This window comes from Cibotium barometz, chromosome 46 (genome assembly GCF_041138505.1).
Source record: "Cibotium barometz isolate CiBa-2024 chromosome 46, ASM4113850v1, whole genome shotgun sequence".
NCBI classification, from domain to species: Eukaryota; Viridiplantae; Streptophyta; class Polypodiopsida; order Cyatheales; family Cibotiaceae; genus Cibotium; species Cibotium barometz.
In genome coordinates this window covers 36,808,401-36,833,280 of record NC_141091.1, presented here as the reverse complement: position 1 = coordinate 36,833,280, position 24,880 = coordinate 36,808,401, and the positions used below count along the sequence as shown (strand labels likewise).

The 24,880-nt window shown below is 40.0% G+C and overlaps 1 protein-coding gene across 3 annotated transcripts in view; it reads right to left on the bottom strand.

Annotated features, from left to right (window-relative positions):
* The window catches only part of LOC147612185 (uncharacterized), a 37,865-nt gene extending 35,925 nt beyond the window's left edge, over positions 1-1,940 (bottom strand). For all 3 annotated transcript variants that reach the window (XM_086784064.1, XM_086784063.1, XM_086784065.1), the window contains exons 1-2: positions 671-1,940; positions 381-524 (exon numbers count right to left, since the gene is read on the bottom strand). In XM_086784064.1, coding sequence (XP_086640190.1) covers positions 381-524; positions 671-1,611 — 1,085 coding nt within the window. In that variant the 5' untranslated portion in view covers positions 1,612-1,940. The remainder of the gene's footprint in view (positions 1-380; positions 525-670) is intronic.
* Between the last annotated feature and the right edge of the window lie 22,940 nt (positions 1,941-24,880).

The window sequence follows — 24,880 nt, the reverse complement described above, 5'->3', positions numbered from 1 at the left end:
GGATGAGAAAAGATAGTGAGCGGGGAAAAGGCACACAGGCGTGCTCTTGCACATGCATTACTTTAGCAGTAGGGGGTTAATCATTGCTTGCAAATCAATGTATCTGACCCCGTGCATGACTACATCACGCCTGACACCATGATATTGCCATACAAGGACCAAGTTACCACAACGTGTATATATATATACACATATATATATAGATGCATATATATATATATATATATATATATCTGTATAAAATGAAAATGCGAGGGCCACGTGGTTCTGTTGTATTCGAATCTACGCTCACTACAAGGAGATCCAGGGGAGAGATTATTTATTTGTGCAGGCTATTAGAAGTAAATTAATGGACTAACATGGGTTAAGGGCAAATTAACCTGGGGTGGGGGCTGTTCTTCACTGCCTTCTGACCATACTTCCGCCAGCGATACCCGTCTTCCAGATGCTCCACCTCGCTCTTTGTCACAAACGCCACCCGAGCCTCCCTTACTCTCTTCTGACCCTTCTTCCTCGGCTTAGCACTGTTCGTTCATGCAAAATAGAATCACATATAATGCCGCCATTAACCTAACACAGCCTTATATCCAACATAATTAACCTCTCTACGCACCCAACAACATTCGGTTTATCATTTTAGCTGCATAGAGAATATTTGATATTGTCTTACGGCTTCTTGGTGGCACGCTTGCTTTGCTCTCCGGCGGCACCACCACCCTCGCCGCCCTCCTCCGACGCCGCTTCAATGTTTGCCTTATCATTCGTCAATGCGTTTTCATCCGCTTCGGCTTCTAGTTTGTGGCTTGCACTATCATCTCCAAGCTGCTCGCTTGCAGAAGAGGATGTCGACATGGAGGAAGGGCCGTCTGCTGAGAGTCCGGCTTGAACTCCGGCAGTTGAACGGCTCTGCAACTGTTGAGACGAAATAGGAGAGCCGCCGGCCGAAAGCAAGGGTTTGTCCTGCAGGCCTTCATCGTCAGCTGAAGATGTGGCTAGCGACGGCCGGAATGATACATCCGCCGGCCACTTGAAGGCGATATGATCATGGGAGCTTGCAGATTTTCTTGCATAGTTCATGCTAGAAATGGAACCGGCCTCGAAATTAATGGCATCAAGGTCAGCCAAGCCTGATATATCAGGTGCTGGGGAGAGCAAAGATTGCCTGTGGATGGTAAGGTAAGGGTCTACGATGGGTGGCCAGCAATCGGCGGCAGAAGGATCTGAGAAGAGAGGAGAGGCAGGCTCATGAGAGGAAGGCATGCGAATACTAAACCCTGGGTAATGATCATTACTAGAAAACCCTAGATGATCATCGAAGAGGGGGTGATGATCCTTGAGTAACATAAGATTAAGGTCATGGTTTTGATCTGTTAAGCAGCTACGGCTAGTAGCAATTGGGATAGACGTGCAATTACTAGTGGAAGGCAGACTGGTGGGCTGCACGGAGCTCCAAAAAGCTGTGATTATAGGGGATATGGAGGGCGATATTGATGACCTAGTAGCAGTAGTGGTAGTACTAGAAGTGAAGGTAACAGCGTCGGTGATTTCCAAACCCTCTGAAAGATTGTAAATCGATGTCTTTTTCTTTGAAAGAGGTGGCCTCTCTGCCATGCTATTAAGGCAACGACAAAACGAGATCGACCGATCACCTAAGCTCTACCTAGGCAAAATAATTAAAATGGGTTTATAGAACCTTATAAAGCTAATGAGAGTGCTTCATCAAGAGCGCATAATGGGTTGATTATCTTTGATCTAGTAGATTAAAGCTGGAGTTGTGTGTGTGTAGCGAAGTCAAAAACAATCTCTTGCCTGTGTAGAGCGAGCAGGTCAAAAGCAAAAAACAAAGCTTCTGGGAGGTGAGGATGAAGGAAAAAAAGGGATTACCTTTTGATGAAGAATCCAAGAGGGAGAGAGAGACAGAGAGATTGAACAGCAAAAGTCGTGAAGAAGACGACTCTTCTGTGCAGGATTTAGGGTAAGTTGCGGTGTGAAAAGGGCGACTTTACAAAAAAATAATATAATTTTACCCTGGAAAAGGTGAAGACTATTCAACCCCCCCTCACAGCACCTGGTAAGCATCTCTTCTTGGGACGCAAGATATCAAACATCTTTTTTTCCACTTCCCCACGAGATAACCTTCTGCTCAATTGCGGCTAATTTGTACCCACGCCGTTTTATCGTCATGCTTTTCACACTACTTTTCCCTTTTGCATTTTCATGCCTCGCTAATGGGTCACCGTCGACCGACATACTCTCTCTCTCTCTCTCTCTCTCTCTCTCTCTCTCTCTCACACACACCCTCCCATTGTTGTGGTTGAAATTGCATTGCCTTTGTTTTCAAGGCACACAAGCCAAACATTTAAATTGAAATCCTGATAATTTTCATATTCTTGAATTTTATCTTAGTTAATTTCTAGCATTGCCTTTGAATTTGATTAGCTGAGAAAATTTTTCAAGCATTGATCATGGCCCTTGTCAAAAGTACACTTTATTCCATCACATCATTACATTATGTAGACCATAGCTGGAAAGTGAAATAATGGCAAAGCATGCTACTTATATGCTTGAGATGAGCAAGAAAACTTCACACTCTATTGGGGGAGGGGGGGAGGACTATTGGGGGAGGGGGGGAGGGGTGGAGGGGGGGAGGACTTATACACCAAAAATCATCAACAAATTCTATGAATAATTACACACTCCAAATTAAGATCTATTATTCTATTTAAGCATTTGAACAAACAATATTGGCCTACAATCATCAAAGGCTTATACGCCCTTCACAAATTTATGGAAATAAGATACTCCAATTCAAATAAACAAATACACAAAGGCTTACATTGTTAACAAATTTATAGTGTGCACTCAAGTTCATGGTTACTAGTAGTTACTCTACAATTTTATCAAATTTACTCAAAAATTTTAAGTTCATGGGTTTAATCTAGAAGGTTTTTAAAAAAAAGGTTAAAAGCTTATGGTTACTCTTATCATCAAATGCTTACATCCTTCACAAATTGATAAACTCTAAAAGGTACAACACTAAAACTAGTGTCACATCAATTAAATATTTATCTCCCATTAGAACAAAGACTAGATACTATGTTTTCAAAGGAAGACCTAAAACTTCACTTCTAAATAACTGACACCCATGAATTTACCCCTAATTTTAAACATTTCAAATCCATGAAAAATCCTTGTTTGATTAAAAAATCAGCTAGATAGGAATGTGTGCTAATATTTGCAAATTAGAAAATGATTAATTTAGAAGCTATTTATATCAAATCATGCCAATAGATGTGAAACCTTGAGTCTATAAACTCTCAAGGGTTTCCCCTCTATATCATGCTTGAGATTGGATGTTTTACGTGGGCAATTGGAAAAGGCTTTAATTCTCTTGAGAGATGTAACTCATAACTTCTTCATTTTAGCTATGTCAGTCTCAATACCCTAAAGTGGTTCAAAAACATAAAAAATGGTCCATGTAAGTGTAGCTTCACTATACACAATTATGAAATTAAGTTATGAGGAAAGAGAAATTAAAACATTGCTTTGAAATCCTACCTGGGTACTTATTTTACATTTAATAAGTATCCAAATCTAATGGTACGATCCTACAATGTGAGATATGTCTATAAGGTTGATTCCACTTTGACAAGCAAGTAACCTTGAAAGTGATGCCTCATCCACTCACATTATTACCTGACATGCCCTATATGATACTAAATATCCAAAGACTATTTCATGTACACACACACACACATGCATTCATGCATGCACACAACTAGTTATAAGTACTCCTAGATTTCTCTCATATATTTTACTTTACATGACATTTGAAATGTTGATTATTTATTGATTTTATGTATTTGGTGAAAATTATGAAGGAAGAGGAGAGTAACCAAAGGACAAGAAAGACTTTAGGTATGAGAGAGAGAGAGAGAGAGAGAGAGAGAGAGAGAGAGAGAGAGGTTATTAACATCTATAAACGGCCCAAAGGATGAAGTAGGACCACGAAGAGGTTAAAAGTTAGAACACAAAAAGAAACCAAAAGCACTATGAGAGGAAAGAATTTGAGTAGTATGCAAGCTCGAGAAGTACATATGAGATTAATGTATCTAAATAGGGCAGTGACTCATGCATTGTCCTCTAGAGTACCTAGCTGAGAGTAGCTAGCTATATTCACCTCTTGGGTAGATGCATATTTGTGTTACAGAATGCCCCTAATCTTATAGGTCTACATATTTGGGTTGAGGCATCGAAGTGGCTCTCTAAACATATCATGCTCTCTCTTTGGCCACACCACAAGTCTTTTGAATAGAAGGATCATTATGCAAAAAACTAGTGACCTAGCTGCATGATCCAATGCAGTCTTTTGAATAGAAGGATCACTATGCAAAAAACTAGTGAGGACCTAGCTGCATGATCCAATGCATCACCCTTGATCTTCCATCATCTCTTTGTTGGTGGCACTATGACTAGGTTTTCATTCTAATCATTAGAGAGAGAGAGAGAGAGAGGTAATTTGTGTGTATATGTGTGCATGTGTGTGTGTGTGTGTGTGTGTGTGTGTGTGTGCATGTGTGCATGCGTGCATGCGTGCATGTGTGTGTGTGTGTGTTAGAGAGAGAGAGAGAGAGAGAGAGAGAGAGAGAGAGAGAGAGAGAGAGAGAGAGAGAAATTTAAAACTATAGGAACAAAAATTTATATCATACATGTTTACTTAAACCAAAAGGTTTTACACTTATCTATCAGTTTATCTTTGAAGGTAAATGTCTTGTAGATGTCTAGTGAAAAGGCTTTGCCATGTTTTAATGTTGACAATGAGTAGATATAGAACCACCAAATGTTATAAAAGCTATGTTGATAAGATTGTTACTCGAACAAAATATTTATGTTGTATTCATCATTCATATATTAAACGAAAAAATAAATTACATTTTCAATAAAACTTACTTTCTATAATTTTATGGGGGCAAGCCACATGGACTCAAGCTATGGAATGAGATGATTAATTGATAAGGAAGGTTATTGTAACAAAAGCCCTCCCTTTGTATGGTCCCACACCTACTTGATTCAAGCCACCACATGGTTGAAACCTACAATAAAAATGAAGAAAGGGTCACTGACAATAAAAATGAAGAAAGGGTCACTGAGAATAAATTTTCTTAACGCGAAGACACATTGTATCCCTTACATTTTGAAAAACCCCACTTGAGAATAAACTTATAAATTTTCTTTATGTGAAGGCACATTGAAAAACCCATTTGATCCATCAACTATTGGAACGTATGAACAAGAAGAAAATTAAAGATGACCTTTTGAGAATAAAATACAAACAATGCTTTTTTAAAGAAATCTATCAAGAAATAATATTCCGTTCCTTTAACATGATCAATCTATTAAGAAATAATATGTGGTTCTCCTTTAACATGATCAATAGCCTCATCAATGTTATGATGAACTTTCATTATGTTTTACCTTAGAGTTATATTATCCCCTTTGTAGTATGTGAGGTGTTTCATGTGATCAAACAAACTGAAAGGTGTTAGCTTTAAGCCACAATGGCAATATCTATTTTAAGTACATTTTTATAATGCCTCTCAACTTCAGTTTATTTTATGTTTAGTGTATGTGTTCCACCATAGCAAATATACAAACAAATCTTTCATATAAATTCTAATAAAACATTTAGCCTCTATTATGTGAAAAGATTATTTTATCATGGCTTCTTAGAATATCTTGTAAAACATCTATAGACACTATCTAGGAGATAATGTCAATGTAGACAAAAAGTATACTTTTTGGAAAGGAACTCTTTACACTACAAGAAATAGGTGGATATAACCATGGTTCTACCTGTGAAGAAATCAAAGAATCTAGAGAGACAAAGACCATGTCTTGCTTATAAACATGGTTGTGACAATGCAGCCATGTATATAACTGTGTTTATAGTCATGGAATTACATTGATAAATGTGGAACCACGTTTATAACTTTGAAATAAAAAAGAATCACAAAAAAATGGGGGTAGAATAATGAGATATATTAATCTCCTCCATTCTACCCCAATTTTTTAATTAAAATTAAAGTACGCATCATCAAGAGCAAGAACACATTAAGAAGATAAAGATCTCATAATAATTAAGTGCACATAAATACATGATACTTAATATACAAAGTACCAAAAGTACATTTACGATATATAAGATATATACAAAAAGAGGAATCATATCCTCAACCATGTGTTCTTGAAAAAAACTATATATCCTAGAGTGCCCTACTCTTCTTCATCCTCAAGCTCATCTCATCATCATCATCATCATCATGCTCCTCCTTCTCATCATCCTATACAAATAGAAAAGGAAAAAATTTACATAGGAAATTGCATCCCATCCCCATATCTTTTTATATTTCCACACTATGTATGATTGTTTAGTGGATCTACATGTTTTATGCGATGCTCTCATTCGTGTATGTTCACGAGAGATTCACTTTAAGAATATGTGAAATACCAGGAGAGTTCAACAGAAGGAATTCTTGAAGATAAATTTACATAAATATATCTACATAAAGGTATTATTTAAAGGAATCTAAAAAAATTATAAGTTTATAAAGAAAAAGGGTTCCTTTTATTTTTACCAAATTCACAGATAATGGATTTCATATATGGGCCTTGCACGCACACAATGTATATGGTTTTTATATCGTGACCTTGAATGTATATTGTGGGCATTCCAATCATGGTTTTTTATTTTCCAAATTAGGTTTGCATCAAAGGTCCCAGACGCTTCTGGTGGATTAGGTCTGAGAATGGTTTCAAACAAGTTTTATTGTATTATTATTACTTTTTAACGCCGGTGTGGCTAGTCTCACGTGTCTAGACCTGGGGTACATAAATCTAGGAATTGGGCCTATGAGAGGGTTGGTGTGCACTTATTGGGTATAAATTATACTTTAATTTCTCAATACATATGAAGAATAAGAATTTTCTTTGGAATTTGTAGTTGCGTCTATATAGATTGAATGACAAGAAATTTTTCCAAGGGCATAAGTATGTGTGTGTGTAGGTTTTTATGGTCATAAATAATTGGACCATACTATATTAAGTATACCTACCCTAGGCTCACATCTCCAAGCTTATGTCTGCAAGCTCACATGTCTAGGCTCACAGTTCATGTGTCGAGGCTCTCATGGCTCATGTGTCCAAACTCACGACTCCCACATGTCCAGGCTCATGTCTACAAGCTCACGTGTCTAGATTCATGTCTTTTTACATGGGATTGTGGGCTCACGTCTCCTACCCGAGAGATGGTTCAGCTTGGTTTTTTATGAATTTTGTGATTTTCTAGACTTGATGGGGTATGATTAATGGTCTCCATCCTTGTTAATGATTGGTATACAACCAATTAAGTGTTTTTTGATGGTTATGCATGCTTCTACTCTACCAATTCAACTATACATGAACAAATGATGAAAAAATATGAATGCATGAACAAAAATTGATTAAATCACTCTTATTCAACCTAATGAAGGTCAATGATCATGTTTTTACAGTGGATTTCACTCCTAAAATTAACAGGTCACTTGCCATTTGGGAACCCCTTAAAAGCTTGGCTACACAGCTTGGCTACACATGGGAATAAGCTATTCACATGTTCTCATGTTACCATCTTCACATAATAGTAGGTCAGTGGCCACCTAAGAAGATTTTTTATGCTCGACAAAGATAATTTTTTTAGGCCCTTGTGAAAGCTTTGTGAATATAACATGTGATCACAAGATTTTTTTGTGTTATTAACATGTTCACATGTTCTCGTTTATGTCAGTGAAATCCCTGGTTCCTAGATTAAAGCAATGAAATCTAAGCCTCTTGAGCTCCAATTTTATGCAAAGTACCAAAAAGCCAGGGTTTTGTCCTACCAATAGATAAGCATATAATTCCCTAATGCAACATCAACTTCAAATTAAAATCAAAATCAATAAATAAACACATGGAAAATTCTCCAAAACCGTATGTTGTTTTGAGTCTGACCTCCTAATTAACATTGAGCAATATTGGGCGATCCCAGTAGCTTGGAAAATAGAGCTAACCCCTAGGCTAAAAATGTTCAAGTCAATAGATTACCTTAGCCTTGCCAAAGCATGTGTCATTTGGGTCTTGCCTTTAAGCCACAAATGCAACTTCCCTTTGCGGCGGGTGTGCAAACTTGTCCATCGCTTCCTCACTCCGTTATCACATGGGAATACTCATTATCAAAGCGGTGAAGGGAAAACTCTTAATGCCTAGATAGAGGCAAGAAGAGATCGTCCTGTGCGATGGTTCTCTCTCACAAAAACCGTGAAAAGAAGAAGCTAATGCAAGAGGGAAATCTACAATCACTCCTATTCAAACAAGCATCCATCAAGCACGTAAGAATATAATAGCATGCAAGCAAGTAAGAAGAGGGAAGAAGGAGAGCTCATGATGAGGAGAAGGAATAAGGAGAGCTCACAAGTAAACTACTTGAAGGGCTATAACAATGGCTATAAGTAGCTCCCAAATGGGGTCTAAGGTGAGTGCCATATCTCACATTATTTCCATAATACCACATACACTTAGAGTAGGCTCTAATAGAAGGCAAAATGTGGATGCCAATGATGCAATCTTGACCATTATGAGTGAGTAGTAGTCATGCACCTAGGCACGTGATTACCTAGTTCATGAAACCAATAGAGCCTTAATAAAAAGGTTTTGGGAGGATAATTCCCTTGCCTCACCAGATTTTAAGAGAGCTTTGTGTAAGAGAGTTGGGGCAAGAGCTGTGTTCGTTGAGCATGAAGCTTTCTTTCTTGAGATGACCCAAACTAAGTTGCACATTATCGCATGCTATATAGCCCATATGTGATGCATTTATGGCAACTAGTTATTTGACCCATTCATCTCGTGTGCTTTAAATTGGCCTAAGCCCTCTGGTAGGCTTGTTCCTCACCTTATAATAACTCCACGACTCAAAACTCCCGGCAAAATCCACATGCTTTACCATATACCAAGCAAAAAGACAGTCACTGCAATAGGTGCAAATGTTAATCCCATTTTGGATTAAGAAATATGCTTCTCCATTTGAAGACATTAATAAGTGTCATCAAAAGGCACTATAAAGTTGTACATTATGAGATATTGGCCACCCAAGGTCTTAGTTATTAGTAAGATTTGGGTGCCTAAGTGTGAATAAGAGCCAATTGTATATAAGGCATTTTCTCATAATAGAAGGACACAATCCCCCTTGTGCTATGAGAGCTCTTGCCTTGTCTTGTGAAAAAGAGAGAGTGTGTGAGAGTGCACTCTAATGCATGTGCCTTTTCTATGCATGTATGTTCAGAAGAGAGAGAGAGATTTTGCCTTATGTGGTGGTGCGAGGAGCAACTCTACACTGAAAGCGTGGAGGTGGAGCTTGGAGGATTGGAGCTTTCGGAAGTGAGCTTGGAGACCTTAAGGGACGTGAGATTGGAGCATTGGTAAGTCCCCAATGATGGTTATTGTCTATTGCTTCATCCAATGGTGAATGTTAGAGTTCTCTCTTTGGAGGTCTGGTAGCCCATAACATTTTTGGCATTGCTACCGGGAAACACCATTGTTTCTTCCGTTCTCCTTGAGTTTCAGCTCCCACTATACAAGTTTAATCATTTCCTTTTTGCACTCAAGAAGTACATTATGTAAAGAATAAATGGATAAGGTTTGAGTAGAAGTGAAGATTTGTTAGAAATTGTTTGTTTTTGGTGTGTGGGTGAGTACATGGGTGACCCTAGAGGAAAGCTACACCGTTTTTCCTTTTAATTTAAATTGATGTTTGTATCACCAAACTTGCTAGCATGAATAAGTAGGTGTGATACTCTATTTTATGTTTTTTCAAAAAATCCACAAAAATCACAAAAATAAGGAGCCATTGGTTGTTCTTTAAACTTGCATTACACTCCTTACTACTAGCACAACCATTTTGGAGCATCCAGATAGGTAATTTACACCCAATCCTCACTCTGTCTCAATGGCGGGAGCTTAATACGTGAAAGTGCAAGAAAACAGTTCACAGCATGAACCATTCCCTGCTATCTCACAGCGTGAGCCACTTCTGCAATCAGCGCTGCAAATTGTGAGATTACCTTGCTAAAAATAGGGTACCTTATCTTGACACCTCTGACACAACAGATCTTACGGAATCTTATCCTGTGAATTAGTAGAAAATAGTTCATGACATGAACTGTCTACCTTTTCACGGCGTGAACCATTTACTACTTCACGACATGAACTGTCCATCATTTCACAGCATGAACCATTTTGATTTCACAACGTGAACCACCTACCTTTTCACGATGTGAACTATTCAATACTTCACGATGTGAGACATTCCTGGTTTCACGGCGTGAACCCTTGCTTACTACTTCACGACGTGAACTAACTTCTGCGGTTTCACACCATGAACTATCAGTGATGGATCTAATTCATGAACTAAGGATTGCCAGGTTAAAGTTAGGAAAGTGCCTCTATTATGTAAATTGAGACCAACCAACTCAGATCAGGACAACAAGGACCTAAAATTTAAAGCAACTTTTGAACACATGAAAGCGCAGAAAATAGTTCACACCGTGAACCATGTACAGATTCACGACGTAAACCATTCCTTGTTGCTATCTCATGGTGTGAACTACTATTTGTAGTCTCACGGCCTAAAAATTCAGATCGACAAAACCCTATGAAAATTCATTTAGGGTAGTGATTTAGCATATCAAATCATATTCTCATGCACTTGGAGGTCTGGTAAACTCATTGGAGATGACCTTACTCCCGATGATAGTGCATCGAACCACCCAGGATCTTCCCATCAAAAGAGTGTTGGTTCAGGCCATTCTGTGAACACTCAATTGAGTGTTTCGGCTCAGAGAAATCTAACCACCATTGATACAAGTAGTGAAGAGTCCATGGAAGAAGGGCTGTGATTCTCTAGGATTGGAGAGGAAGAAAAATCATCTTCTCCTACAAGATCGAGTGGTATCTTTGACATAGTCAAGGGATTTTTTGGTCTCCAAACCAGCAACAATGATGATGAAGTGCAATCTGCGGATGGGCCCGTCAACCAGAGCCGAACAAGCTCCAAGACAAGGAAAGTGCGGTGGCAACCTTCGAGTTCTAGGTTGTCTAACACTGTGAGGATCAATGGAACTCCCAGGGTGAGGAAAGACAAGGAAAGTGCGGCGGCTAGGACCGGTCATGTCTTCTTTCCAACCTTAGAAGAAGTATAATTAGACTTAAAGAGGGCTGAGGTAGAGCAACAATTGCGAGTATTGAGCTTAAGGAAACAAGAGCTCGATACTTGAAGAACAAGGGCTAAACAAAAGGAAATGGAAAATGTAAATCCATTTCAATCACATGGTAAGGAACCAAAAATGTTTAGGAATGCCACTGACAGTATGGAAATGGGTATGACTAAGGGATAAATCCTAGATCTAGAACCCATTAATGAAGAGCCAAGAGTGGAGGAAGGATTTGATACCCAAGGTGAAGGGGATAATTTACCCCAGGAAAATTGTTGAAGTTGAGAACTGCATGTACACAAAGGAAGACATAGAGCAAATGATCGATCATCCCACGTTTTTACAGGACATGGAGATCTTAATTCAACAAAGACGATGGGCGGAGGCTGCTAATAATGAGCCAGGCCATGATGAGTTGGCGGGACCTGCCCATAAACCCAAAATGCCTAGAAGAGGCAATGCAAGAAGAGGACAAGGTCTAGGTAGGGGGGGAGTAGCTCCTTGGAGACCAATGGTGGATCTTAATGTAGATCGTAACGTGGCCACAAGGGCAGATTTGCTTAATATGGCTGCAGAAATGGGCCGAGGAATGGTTAGGGAATTAGGCATTGCTCTAGAATCTAGACCATCCCAAATGAAGCCACACATCATTTCCAAGCGTATACAAAAGTTCTCAAGGGATGGGACCCGATCCAACATGTTGAGATCTTTGAATCCACATGTGAAACCTGTGGGCCAGTGAGTGACGTGATCATGATTCATGCCTTTTCACTGACCTTAGAAGGAAAGGCTCATCAATGGTTTCAAACCCTAAAGCCAGAAGATAAGATCAACTTCACTCAACTCACGAATGTGTTTGTGCCAAGCTTTTCCCGAAGTGGTGACAGATGGAGTCATGTGGCACAGCTGCATAATATCAAACAAAAAGAAAATGAGTCTATGCGAGACTATGTATCCTAGCTCAAGCACTTGAATTCAAGATGTAATCTATGGGAGAGGCTAACTGATGATCACTTATTGCCCTGCTTCCATAGAGGAGTCCAAGATCATAAAATGCATGATTATCTAGTATTAGTCCGACTGGCTACTCTGGATGCATGCTGTAAGTTGGCAATCGAATATGAAGATAATATGCTTGAATTGTCACAACCTGAAGATGTCAAGGTAGCTTTTGCAGTAAAAATATTGTGAGTCTCAAGTCACCAAGACACAGGAACCTGGAGCAAACAAGTTGGGGACATGATTGTGGGTGAACTAAGTAATGCTATACTGGACAAAATAAAAGTCAAGGATGGAAGAGAAGCATCAGGGCATGGGCATGCTCATCTCTACCCTCGGAGAGATACGATATGGTGTTCTATGTGTAAAATGAATCACACCACTACCAAATGCCCTCAATTAAGAGTAAGGCTGCTACTCTATTGTGCTCATTGTGTGAAATTAGGAAACCATGACACTTCCATGTGTAGCTATCCAAGATTCCAAACTATAGCACAACTGTCGGCACCACCCAGAATGCCACTGGCCTTATCAGCACCACTAGTGCAAATCACTATAGTGCACGCCAACCAAACCCATCCTATTTACCAAGAGGGATGTTTTGGATATAGGACACATCGCCTCTTCCATCGCATGTTCAATCGCCACAACCACCACAAGCTAAAATCAACCAAGTGTTGATTGAGGAGCCATCAAGAATGAGGGTGATATGGTGCATGAGGTAGAAATCAATAGTGAGGACTATGAGGAGGCCGTGAAGATTCAAAATTTTATGTCTTACAAAATAACACGCCAGTACCAATGTTTCAAACCACGGTATAGTGGAAAGTTAAATACTTAAACTCAAATATGAGAAGGGGGCCACTACAGTGTGTCGGTTGTGGCGGACCTCATCGAATAGCAAATTATCCTAACAAGAATGTGGTTCATGCGCATCAAACTTAGCCAATGGTAGCGCCTAATGACATGCTAGTACTTACTTGTACTAAGTGTGAGGTTGATCTTTTGATCAAAGACTACCCATATCGTGCTAGTGGTTCTGCCTCCAGTTCTAGCTAGGCCACTATTAGGACCATAAGTGTGCAACTTGGAAACATCACGCCTCTAAATGTCCTAACATAAGCCCAAGCCAAACAAGGAGACAAAGTAAAGAACCCAACAGGTGCCACAACCTCTAGAACTGGAAGAAGGAGGAGAGTGGAAAAAGTAGGTAAAGGTGACACCTGGTCACAATCTAGGATGGCTCCAAAGAAGATACCATTGAAACCAGATCCACCCAATCAAAGGAAGAGAGCAATCAAGTGCCAAAATTAGATGATCTTACCCAAGAGGCACAAAGAGAGAGACCAGCAACCCCTAAGGAGATTGGTGAGTACCCAAATACTGAAGAAGAGACAAGAAAGCTTAAAGAAGCTAGGGCCCTAGTGGAAGAGTGCCAACAACTTCATGAAGCCAAATTAAGGGCTAACCAGGCAAGGGATACAATGTATCCAAGAAACAAGCCGATAAGGGAAAGAAAATTGGATATGCCTACTCCAATTCCAAAATAGTTTGGAGGAGGAACTCAAAGTGACCTCATGGCAAGGATGTTTAAGGAGGCTGAGCAAGATGTGTTCATTTATTCATTCCCTAGGGGTGAATATGAGACACACACGTGGAAGGAGCCCTCACTTGCCAAAGAGCAAAGAGACATAGGGAGTCTCGCAGTCATACTGTCCACTCCCGTCCAAATGCCATTGGGACAATTGTTACGCACTTCATCGACATTGTGGGCAGACATAAAAGAATGGGTAGAGGGAGGACTAAACCCAATGACCACTGCGCAGAGGAGACCCAGACACCTCTTACAAAAAGAAATTTAAAACATGCAAGGGTAAGAACCCTAGATTTGTCAAAATACCAGTTAATCAACTGGGCTGATATTATGAGAGTGATGATACAAATGCTACAATCACAATTCATCATAACGGGCACCAAGAATTGGCTGTCCGAGATGGAGGAGTGAGAGTCAGTATCATTACCAAATGATGTTGAGAGGATTGGGGAAAACCAGATCTGGAAAGAGCAGATCTAATTGTCAAAATGGTAGACGGAACATCTTCAAGATCCATGGCTATTGAAGAATGTATGACTTAAACTCTTTACTTATGCTACCATCACATTTGTTGTAATGGACTTTCTACACCAACCGGACTCATATGACATTATCTTGGGAAGACCCTTCATGAGGGAATCCAAATTGGTGCATGATTGGGAATTAGACCATGTGTATGTTCTAAGGGACTCACAAATCCTAAAGATAGATCTGCGAACGTGAAAAGTTCATCCAATGGAAGGGCAATTGTTTGGTAACAATTCAGTCAGCGGACCACGTCCTTACAAGTCTACCAAAAATTGGTAGAATTTTCAAAGGAGGAGGAAGAAGCTGAAATGTATGTATCGCTCCCCCCTCCAAACTTCAACAATGAAAACTGAATGCATGTGCTGGCCATGATAGATGTTATGCAACCCAGAGGAGGAACCCAATATGTCAAACGTTTCCACCACCTGAGTGTGTATGGTCAATGTGAAACCATGAGAATAGGATTTGGAGGATGAAGCCTCCAACACGGAAGGGGCTAGATAACAAGGCCACATCAGTGCTCGGCAACTTAGAAGAAGATGGCTAAAATAGAAGAGGTATATCGCTCGACGAAATGCCCTATTACGAAGTAAACCACGGACGCCGAGTGGCTTAGATATCTCAAAGCTACTAAGGTGCATGAGGATTTCTCTAAGAATTGGGGTGAGGAGTTGAGTACGATATCCCTGGAAAGGAAAACATAAGGAGGAGATCATCCCTCAAGATCCAAAAATGCCTAAGCTCAAAAAAGCAAGACGTCGAAAACAAAATGACTCTGATTGAAGCCGAGAGCGAGGCTAAGAAGGTGATAGCATAGACAAAAAGAGAGGACGAAGATAAACCAGACCTACTCTCAGTGCCAGACCATTTCAAAACATACACCATTGACGAACGAAAAGTGGTCCAATAGACGGCTAAAAGAATAAAGGAAGATGATATGTCCACATCATAAAATAGTCCAGATGAGGTAAAAGAAATTGATATTGCAGAGCTATGGAAGGAAACCAAACCTGTCTATATCGCTAAGGACTTGAATAATCCAACTGAGGAAAAGGAACTCATCGCTCTCCTCAAAGAATTTAAGGATTTCTTTACTTGGAAATACACGGAGATGAAGGGTGTACCACCTGAAGTGGTATAACATACGATCTCAATCATGGAAGGATTAATACCAACCAAGTAAAAACCGTACCAAATGAATCCAAAATATGCAGCAATTCTAAAGGAGGAAATCAACAAACTCATTGTTGTGGATTTCATCTATGAGATTGAGCACACTGATTGGCTATCACCAATTGTGATAGTGCCAAACAAGAATGGGAAACTAAGGGTCTGTGTTGACCTCAAAAAGGTCAATGCAACACTAGAAAAGACCATTACCCACTGCCCTATACCAAACACAAATGGATTTTCAGGCTACAATCAGGTGTCTATAGCACCCAAATACTAACACAAAACATCCTTCAATACTATATGGGAGACATATGCTCACAAGGTTATGCCATTTGGCCTCACCAATTCCCCTGCAACTTTCCAACAATTAATGTGCACAACCTTCAAATACTACTTTGGTTGGAGGTATTCATTGATGATCTCTGTGCACACTCACGATGGTCGAACCATCTAGCTTGTTTGAGGAAGGTGTTTGAGCAATGTTGATTGTATTGTATATCCTTAAACCCTTTGAAATGCCAATTTTGGGTCAAACATGGTGTGATCTTGGGACACATCGTCTCTAAGAACGATATTTCCACGGATGAAAGCAAGGTCAAACTGATCTTGGAATCACCCCCACCCACCAATTACAAAGGTGTACAGAGGTTTATGGGCCAAGTTGGGTACTATCGCCATTTCATAATATTCTACATTGAAATTTCCAAACCATTGTATAGACTGCTCATTGTCTTTGAATGGACTGAGGAATGCCAAGAAGCGTACGATAAGTTGAAGAAAGCACTGGCCAATGCACCGATTCTCTGAGACCACCCAATTCGGATCTTATATTCCATTTGCACATTGATGTATCAAACTTCACAATAGGATGTGTATTGGCACAACCTGGTGAGTTCAAATTGGATTACCCAATCTGTTTTGCTAATTTGTCAGTTAAATGATACAGAGATAAATTACACCACTACGGAACGAGAAGGGTTGGCCATGGTTTATGCTATCAAGAAGTATCAACATTACCTATTGGCCAACAAATTTATATTTTTTATGGACCATCAATTCTTATTATATCTGGTGAATAAGACTTGCACCACGGGAAGAATCACCCGTTGGTTGCTCTTACTCTTGGAATTCGACTTCACGGTCACAGTAAGAAAAGGAACACATGCGTTGGCCAATCACATGTCTATAATTCCGAATGTGGAACCTGCAAAGCTGGTGTTGATGATGATCTCCCATATGCTTGTTTGTTCAAACTAGACATGGCACCTGAATGGAGTGAGGAGATATCAAACTATCTAGCTTATTGTTTTTCGCAAATAATGACCTTTGAACAAGGATAAAATACGTTGGCTTGTTAAGCTAGTTGCACCTTATCAAATAATTGCTAGAGAATTGTACAAGCTAGGTAAGGACAATATCTTAAGAAGATGTGTGTGCGAGAAGATGAATTTGTTACAATACTAGATGAAGCACACTCAGGAATAGCCAGAGGACATTTTGCTAGGGAAATTACAACTTGCAAGGTGCTTCAAGCAGGACTATGTGGCCCAGGTTATTCGGGAATGCCATGGAGTTTGTAAAAAGATGCGAAGAGTGTCAAAGATTTGCTATTCCACAACAAAGAGACAGGATGCCACTCACCCCTGTGGTTGTAAGACAACCTTTTGAGAAGTGGGGTATTGATTTTTTTGACCCATTAGTCCAGATGTGCATCCGGTCACAAGCTTGATATGTGATCGTGGCCACATACTATTTCACAAAATGGGTAGAGGTAACAACCTCTAAGCGCGAGGTGATGCACAACCAATGTCTAAGTTCTTATATGAACAAATCACTTCTAGATATTCGGCTGCCCATTGGAATTAGTCAGTGATCTGGATTCACATTTCATTAATGAGGTGATTGATCATTTACCTGTTGGATTCATTGTAGTCCACCGAAAGTCATCACCTTATTATCCATAGGCAAATGGTCAAATGGAGAGTACAAATAAGATTTTATATACTATCTTGACGAAAACATTAGAAGCCAGCTGCACAGATTGGCAACATAAGCTGACTACAACTTTATGGGCATATCGAACATCGTATAAGGTAGCGATGGGATATACTCCCTTTCGTCTAGCTTATGGCGTTGAGGCAATGGTGCCTATAGAGTACTTAGTTCCAAGCCTACAAATTGCGATGCAAGAAAGGTTAACTGAAAATACCTTAGCCGATTAATTGATTTAGAGAAACTTGATGAAACCCAACTAATTGCATCGCATAGGCTTATGGTCGAGAAATTTTGAAGAAAGCATTGGTTTAACCATAGCCTGAAACAAAGGGAACTAGATACGGGGAACTTAGTCCTCATGTATGGTGTTGGAAGCACCAACAAAAAGAAACTCAAGTACAGAGGGTTAGGACCATTTAGAGTGTCTGAAATCATCCCTCAAGGGTCGGTGCGAATTGAAACTATTGAGGGTGTGCAAATGGAAGGGTACATTAATGGAAGAAAACTTAAGAAATATTACAAACCACTGACCCAAGAGATGCCCATGCAAAAGCATCTACTGAAACAAAAGAAAGAGCTGGCCAAAGAAAAAATCAAGCAAGCTCAAGATGAAGCCAAGGCCAAACAGAGACTCTAAGAGAGAATATTGCATCTGAACATGGCTTCACTAACCCTCCTTGATGAGGATGACCTGGACATTGAGCCGGCAGCACTGCTCAGTGTAAAAGTCTCTATGACCGAAAGTCATGCAACGAGCATTGCATTAATTGATACGGGATCAAGTCATAACTTGATCTCTTATGAAACATGGAAAGCACTAGATAAACCTACTTTTCCTTGTAGAGACAGCTCCTAAATGGTCTGAACCCATCTTAGAAATTTTGACAAGTGGGCAGATACAACTAGCGGGTTCTAATGTGGACCTATGGCGACCATTCAAGTTAATCTCAGGGAGATTATATCGTCAGGGTAATGATGGAGTGTTGCAGCTTATACCTAACCGTGACCAATATGAGGAGATCTTGGAATGGGCACATGAGGGTATTGGTGGAATCCATGCATCAGCTACTACTTGTGTGCGACGTATAACTCAGGATGGGCAATGGTGGCCTACCATGCATGCGGATGCTGAAAAATTTGTTCGTAACTGTGCTTCATGTCAAATTCAACAACCAATTCATAATGTCACATTATGCATGTTCTTAAAGCACAAGGCTATTATGAGGGTGCAACAGCACTTTGTCTTCCCAAATGCCATGGGTTGCTAGAGCCAGAAGAGTGTATCAATAAGATTCCAAAAGCCACTCTTGGTTTTTCATATCAGTGGTGGGTGCAAAGGAAATCAACACAACCTCTTCAAGATAGGATAGGTGGTTGTGATAGCACCTACAAATCTCCTTGTGTTGACCTTCCCAAAACATGTATTGAATCACCAGTTGTCCCAACTTCTCCTTGTTACACACTTCCACCATCAACTTGTGTACCTAAGACAAATCCAACTTTACATGAGTCTCCTCTCATAACATCTCGATAGGTTTGGTCCCGTCACCCACCACCATCTTCACTCTCTCATGGTTCTTAGACCAATCATGTACCATCTTTTCCTCTCTCATAAAGGGGCATCCTAATATCATTTCATACGATTCAAGTTGTTTGTAAAAGTCCATAAACGATAGAAGTATGTTTAACCTTATGTTTAAGAACCTTGATCTTTAAATCTCATAACATCTCAATAGGTTTAGTGATAGTCTCATCACCCACCATCTTGACAATGATATCTTAGACTTCCAGATACATCTTAGCCATCTTCTCCTAGCATTTCTTGGTGATTATGCTTACTCTTGGACCATTATCTAGGACTAGTAGTAATGCATTAGACTCATCACCTTCAAAGTATTGTCCGAGTTTATTAAGTGGAATTTTATCCATAGATTTATCATTTTCTTCCTCCACTGCTAGGATTGTTGATTTAGGCATGACTTGAGGTGTCTCCATTATATAATGGAGACGTGTCTTATGCATGTCAACAAATTGTGGTTATCCTACATTGAGTTATCCTTTAAGGAGAGCTATCATTACTTGAAACAATTCATGATCTCCACTCAATCCAGGTAGTTATCATTGTACTTGTTTGTGAGGCCATAAAATCCAACAATTTGGGGATGTTCAGTGGTGAACTCATGACCTCCTTTTTCCATAAAAAGGTGTCGAGTGAGACTAGAAAATCCATATCCAAGATGGGCTCAAGGTTTCTATATGGTAATTTTCCCTTCAAACTATGAGTGGCAGAGCCATTAGTCTCTTCCACTATGACACTAGGCACATCCACAGGTTTGTGAATCTCAGTAGTAGTTGTTAACAGTATCTAAGACTTTCATTTTCTTAGGCTTTGATTCTATCTCCTCTTGTGTCTTTGGAACTAAATCACTGAGTTCTTAGACTTGCTCAATCTTCTTCTGAGGGTCCAGAGATAAGAGCCAAGTTTCATCATGTGTGATTCAATTTTAGGAATTATAGGTTCCTATAGGGTCTCCTTTTGCGTGTTCTTGGTTTTGAGTGGTATCTCCCTGCCAAGTTCAGAATCAACCCTTGTGTCCAAGGAGTCTAAGTTCTCATGCAAGTCCCTAATGAATATTGGCTCCTGAGGCATTAATAGATTTGTCTTTTTGGTCTTTTTTTTCTATTCTTAATTGACTTTTTTCTCCTATGGCCATTCTTCTTCTTAGACTCTGCTACCAAAGACACAGATCATTGCTCAAGAACATGTTGGTTCTGAGCTTGTAGCTAGGTGATAGCATTCAAAGAAGGTATGGGATCTAGATTTTTTAAGATCTGTCTTTGGGTTTGATTACTTATCCTAATCATTTTTAGTGGTGTGATGATGGGTCCCATCTATGGACCTATCACCAAAGACTTTTTAGGGTAGTCTTTAATCCAATGATCTATGCCACAATGATTACAAGTAGCCAGTGACATGTTTGAGGGCACATCTTAGTTGAGTTGAGGAAACTTTACAAGGAATTCCAAAACTCAATCCTCAAATACCAAAGTGTGCGTCGCACACTGTCAAGATGTGGTTTGCATGGAACCTGCATAAACTAGCTCTCTAAGCCAACAATGTAACTCAAATCTGGCCTGCTGATCGTGACATACATCAAACCCCCCACAATCTTCCTTGTACATATAGTGGGATCTATTAAACAATCCTAAAATGGGATTGATTATTGTGATGATAGACATAGATTAAGTAGCATAATTAAGGTGGATTAAACCACACTAAGAACTCCATAAGAGAGAGAGAGAGAGAGAGAGAGAGAGAGAGAGAGAGAATACACACTCAACACTCAATTCTATTGCACTATTGCATTCACAACAATGAACTATACAATGATATAGGCTTTCTAGCCTTATCCCGCTTTACACATCATCATCCATGTGGCAACTTCTTTTCCACTCTTTTGGTCAACACTCACACACCATTCAATATTACATGTGACATTCTTATCTTGTCACAATATCTTGCACCTCTAGGGTGCGTTCACACACTCAGCCAAATATCCCATTCATTTTACATTGCACATTTCAACACCCCTCCTCAATGTAAACTTGGGTGTGTGTATAAAATCTCTCCAATCAATTTGATCACTCACCTCTCACCTCCAACCAATTTGGCATTGTCAATCTCAACACTCCCCCTCAATGCAAATTGGAGTGTTCAACAAGTGCGTGTGCATGTGTCTCCTATCCTAGACATGAAGTCCATTTTGAGCTGACTCACTCACAACGGAACCACTGAGTCCAATTTTAACATAGAAGTTCAGGTGGGAACCAACCCATAAAGTTCATCGCCTATGCGTGCACAACTTAATGCACACCACATTACAAACCATTTCAAGCACCCATGGGCTCGGGCAGGGGACCCTCATAATTTTGGGTAAGAAAAAAATACAACCGTTTTGGCCAAAGCTAGACAGGGAACCGTGTGTGAACATCTTGTGGAAAAAATATAACTCGGGCTCTACACCACGTGTTAAACCAACCTTATATGGACTAAGGGTTATTTGTGTGTTTTAAAAAAAACATATGAGGGTTTCAAGGACAACTACACACAAAATGGCCGTCTGGTCTGTTTTGCTGCACTCGATGAAGAAGCATGAAATCTTTGTCCATGATTTTGTTGCATCTTCTTGTGTACGCTTTCTGCTCTCTGCGACCATCGCCATGCTGGGGCTTGCTTGCTTTAACCTGCACTAGCTTCCCCTTCTGGATTAGCTTCTTAAGTTGGACGCAAAGATGCTTCTTGAAGTTCGCAGGCAGCACTTCCTTGTACTTCTCCTCATAGCGCTTTACGCAACATGCCTGTAGAGCGGTTCTCTCTACTGTGCAATATAGTGCTCATAGAGTACTACCGATCAACAAATGTGTTAAGAAACACAATGTCAATCCAAGGACTTGACCCGATTAGTGCATGAAGGCTTATCCCATGAGGGAGAGCTCACATACACGAACCACCACTTGACGATTCAACCATTCAACACCTCAATCAATCTCTCAATCCCTTAAATCCACTACACTAATCAAGAGAACATGCAATGCATGGCAATCTCTTAATCCCATTCAAACATTGATTAAATCTTAGCCATTCCTAATGCCAACAAACCCATAAGCGCGCATCTACTAACCCACAAGCTTAAGCAAGCATAGAATGTAACATTCACAAACCCACAAGCTCATAGAGAGAGTCTATCCATGAATAACTCATTGCCAATGAAGTGGGCAAGAGCTTGCATCAATGGAGACTACACACACACATACTACAAGCATGCATACACAAGAGAAAGAAAGAAGCATTCAACTAATCATAGATTAATCTACTTCAATGATGCTAAAACAGATTAAGAGAAAGAAGTGGAGCTATACTCATTGGAGCTTGATGCTCATTAGAGTACAATAGAGAGAGAGTTAGAGAGTTGCCATAGCTTGAGAGCTCAAGAGCTTCACTCAATAGCTTATGAGAATGGCCAAAAACGTACTCTTTCTTTAGCTAACATCTCTTTTATAGAGATGTCACTAACCCTAACCCTAGGCCTTTTTCACACATGGACGGACAACCCCATAAGTGAGCCTTGCTTAATACACTTAGAACTCTCATTTAGACCCACATTGGCCTAAAACGATTTACATTGCACTTCGGCACAAAAATATGGAAAAATTATGTGCGTCTTTATGTTCCCATGGCTACAATCCCGCTCTCTCACATTAATTACTTCCGGCCTCCTTCCATAATCCGTGTTCCCGTGAGTGTTCCCGTGGAACATTCCCCCCTTCCGAAATCACGCACGTCCTCGGGCGCGGTAGAAACAAAAGCTGCAAAAAATAATGGAAGACAAGTAAAGCCTTTTATTGAAAAAAAACCAGAAATGACAATCTCACATGTGGGCATGCAAGTGAAAGGCCGATTAGAGTTTTAAATAGTGCTAAAAGAAGCGAGTAAAGACTAGTCAAAGTGAGACTAAGTGGTAGTAGATAGTGCTATGCAAAGGCAAGTGTGTTTGTACACCGCAAGTTATGACCGCAGTCTCAATGTCCTGCAAGTGTTTAAGTTATTCCTAAGTGGAAACCCTACTCCTAAATATAAGCCATGGTGATTGTACCTTTCTTTCTTTCTTTTTTTCTTTCTCTTTTTTGTTTTTTTATTATTTTTTTGTGTAAAGAGCAGAAGATTAAAGAGAATTATTATTTTTAGCTTGATAAAGAGGAAGGTTCCATCCCAATGAGACCAAAGCAATGGCCAAGAGACCTCCGCCAAGAGAATCTAAAGGCCGCTAAGTATCTCAAGGGCGACAGAGGGGCCTTTTCTTTCTTTTTGACATAAGGAGTACCCCATGAAGATGAGGGCATCGGTCTCGAGGGCCCATGATGTACCCAAGAGTCCTACCAGCATCTATCAAGGCGATAGAGTCCTTGTAGGTCTTCTTCTTAATATTTAGACGTCAGTGTACACCCCATGGAAACCAAGGCATCGGCCCCAAGGTGCTAAAACAATCCAAGGTCCTACCAAGCATTCCACATGGCCGTAGACACGTCATGTCTCAAGTCACTTCTATATATTTTTTAGGGCATGTGTTTCGTAAATTTTTGTTTATCGTAGCACCTAGCCCATACCTAAGAGGCAGCTGCCACTAGGGATAACTAATATACCTAAGAGGTAGCTACCACTAGGGATAACTAATATACTTCTAGAGCTTAAGAACTTGGCATACTCCGTTGGTATATGTCTTACACCATCTTCAAATAGAAATACCTTCTACTAAGTCCTCTAAGAATCTAGAAATCACTCGCCAATAGTAAGAACTAATTTAAAACTTAAACCAACCAACTGTGTGTGAACATGCAAACAATATATGCAAAAGTGAAAAGCACATAAAGAACAAAAGATTATGATTTGAATACACCTGTTGTAGTGCTCGTTGATGTGGCGCGTTTGTCTTGATGCATTGCTGATGTGCAGATTGCTTCTCTTTGCTCTTTGTAGGCATTGCATGTCTCCCCCCTTCCTAATTTTTGTGCACGGTAGGTGGACTATTGGAGCGTGTTTGTATGCTCTTGTTTTGCTAAGATCTCTGCAAAATGTCTTATTAACAAACAAGAAAAGAAAAGAATAAAATTTGTTATTGGTGCCAATCACCGAATATAGCCGAGGGAAAAAACCCAGTGGGAGAAAAGTGCCCTGGCTCGTTGATCTTATTGTGGAGTTGATGTGCTTATCCTTGCACTGGCGGTGGATCCGTGTCCACTTCTGCTGGAAAGATTGTATCAATCACTTCAGGATGCAAGGACAACCCTATACAAAAGCCGGCCTCCTCTAGAGAAGGTGGTAGAGGAAGGAGTGCTTCCTCGCTAAAATATGGCATTGGTTCTATGGGAAGGTTAAGCAGACAATGCCGATTTTGGAATTGCTCAATATAGGTGTTCATAGTGATCCAAAATTGACATGTTGAGGCTGGGGGAAGAAGGACTTGCAAGTCATTTATGCATGTATCCCTCCATTGTTGTGCTTGAACCTCCTCAGGTAATCTACGTTGATTTGGTCCTCGGTCTTGTACTCTCATATCAAGAAGGTTATGGCGTTGGGGTGTAATTCCCACAATTTGTTTCATTAAGCCCGTGCCATATCGTCGAAAGTAAGAGCGGCATAGCCAACAAATGTGTGAAGCTTCCCCTAATACGAGTCGTGCACACACTCTTGATAATGTGAAAATGGATGATGCTATTGATAGAATAAAGTGACAAAGTGATGCCCACAGCA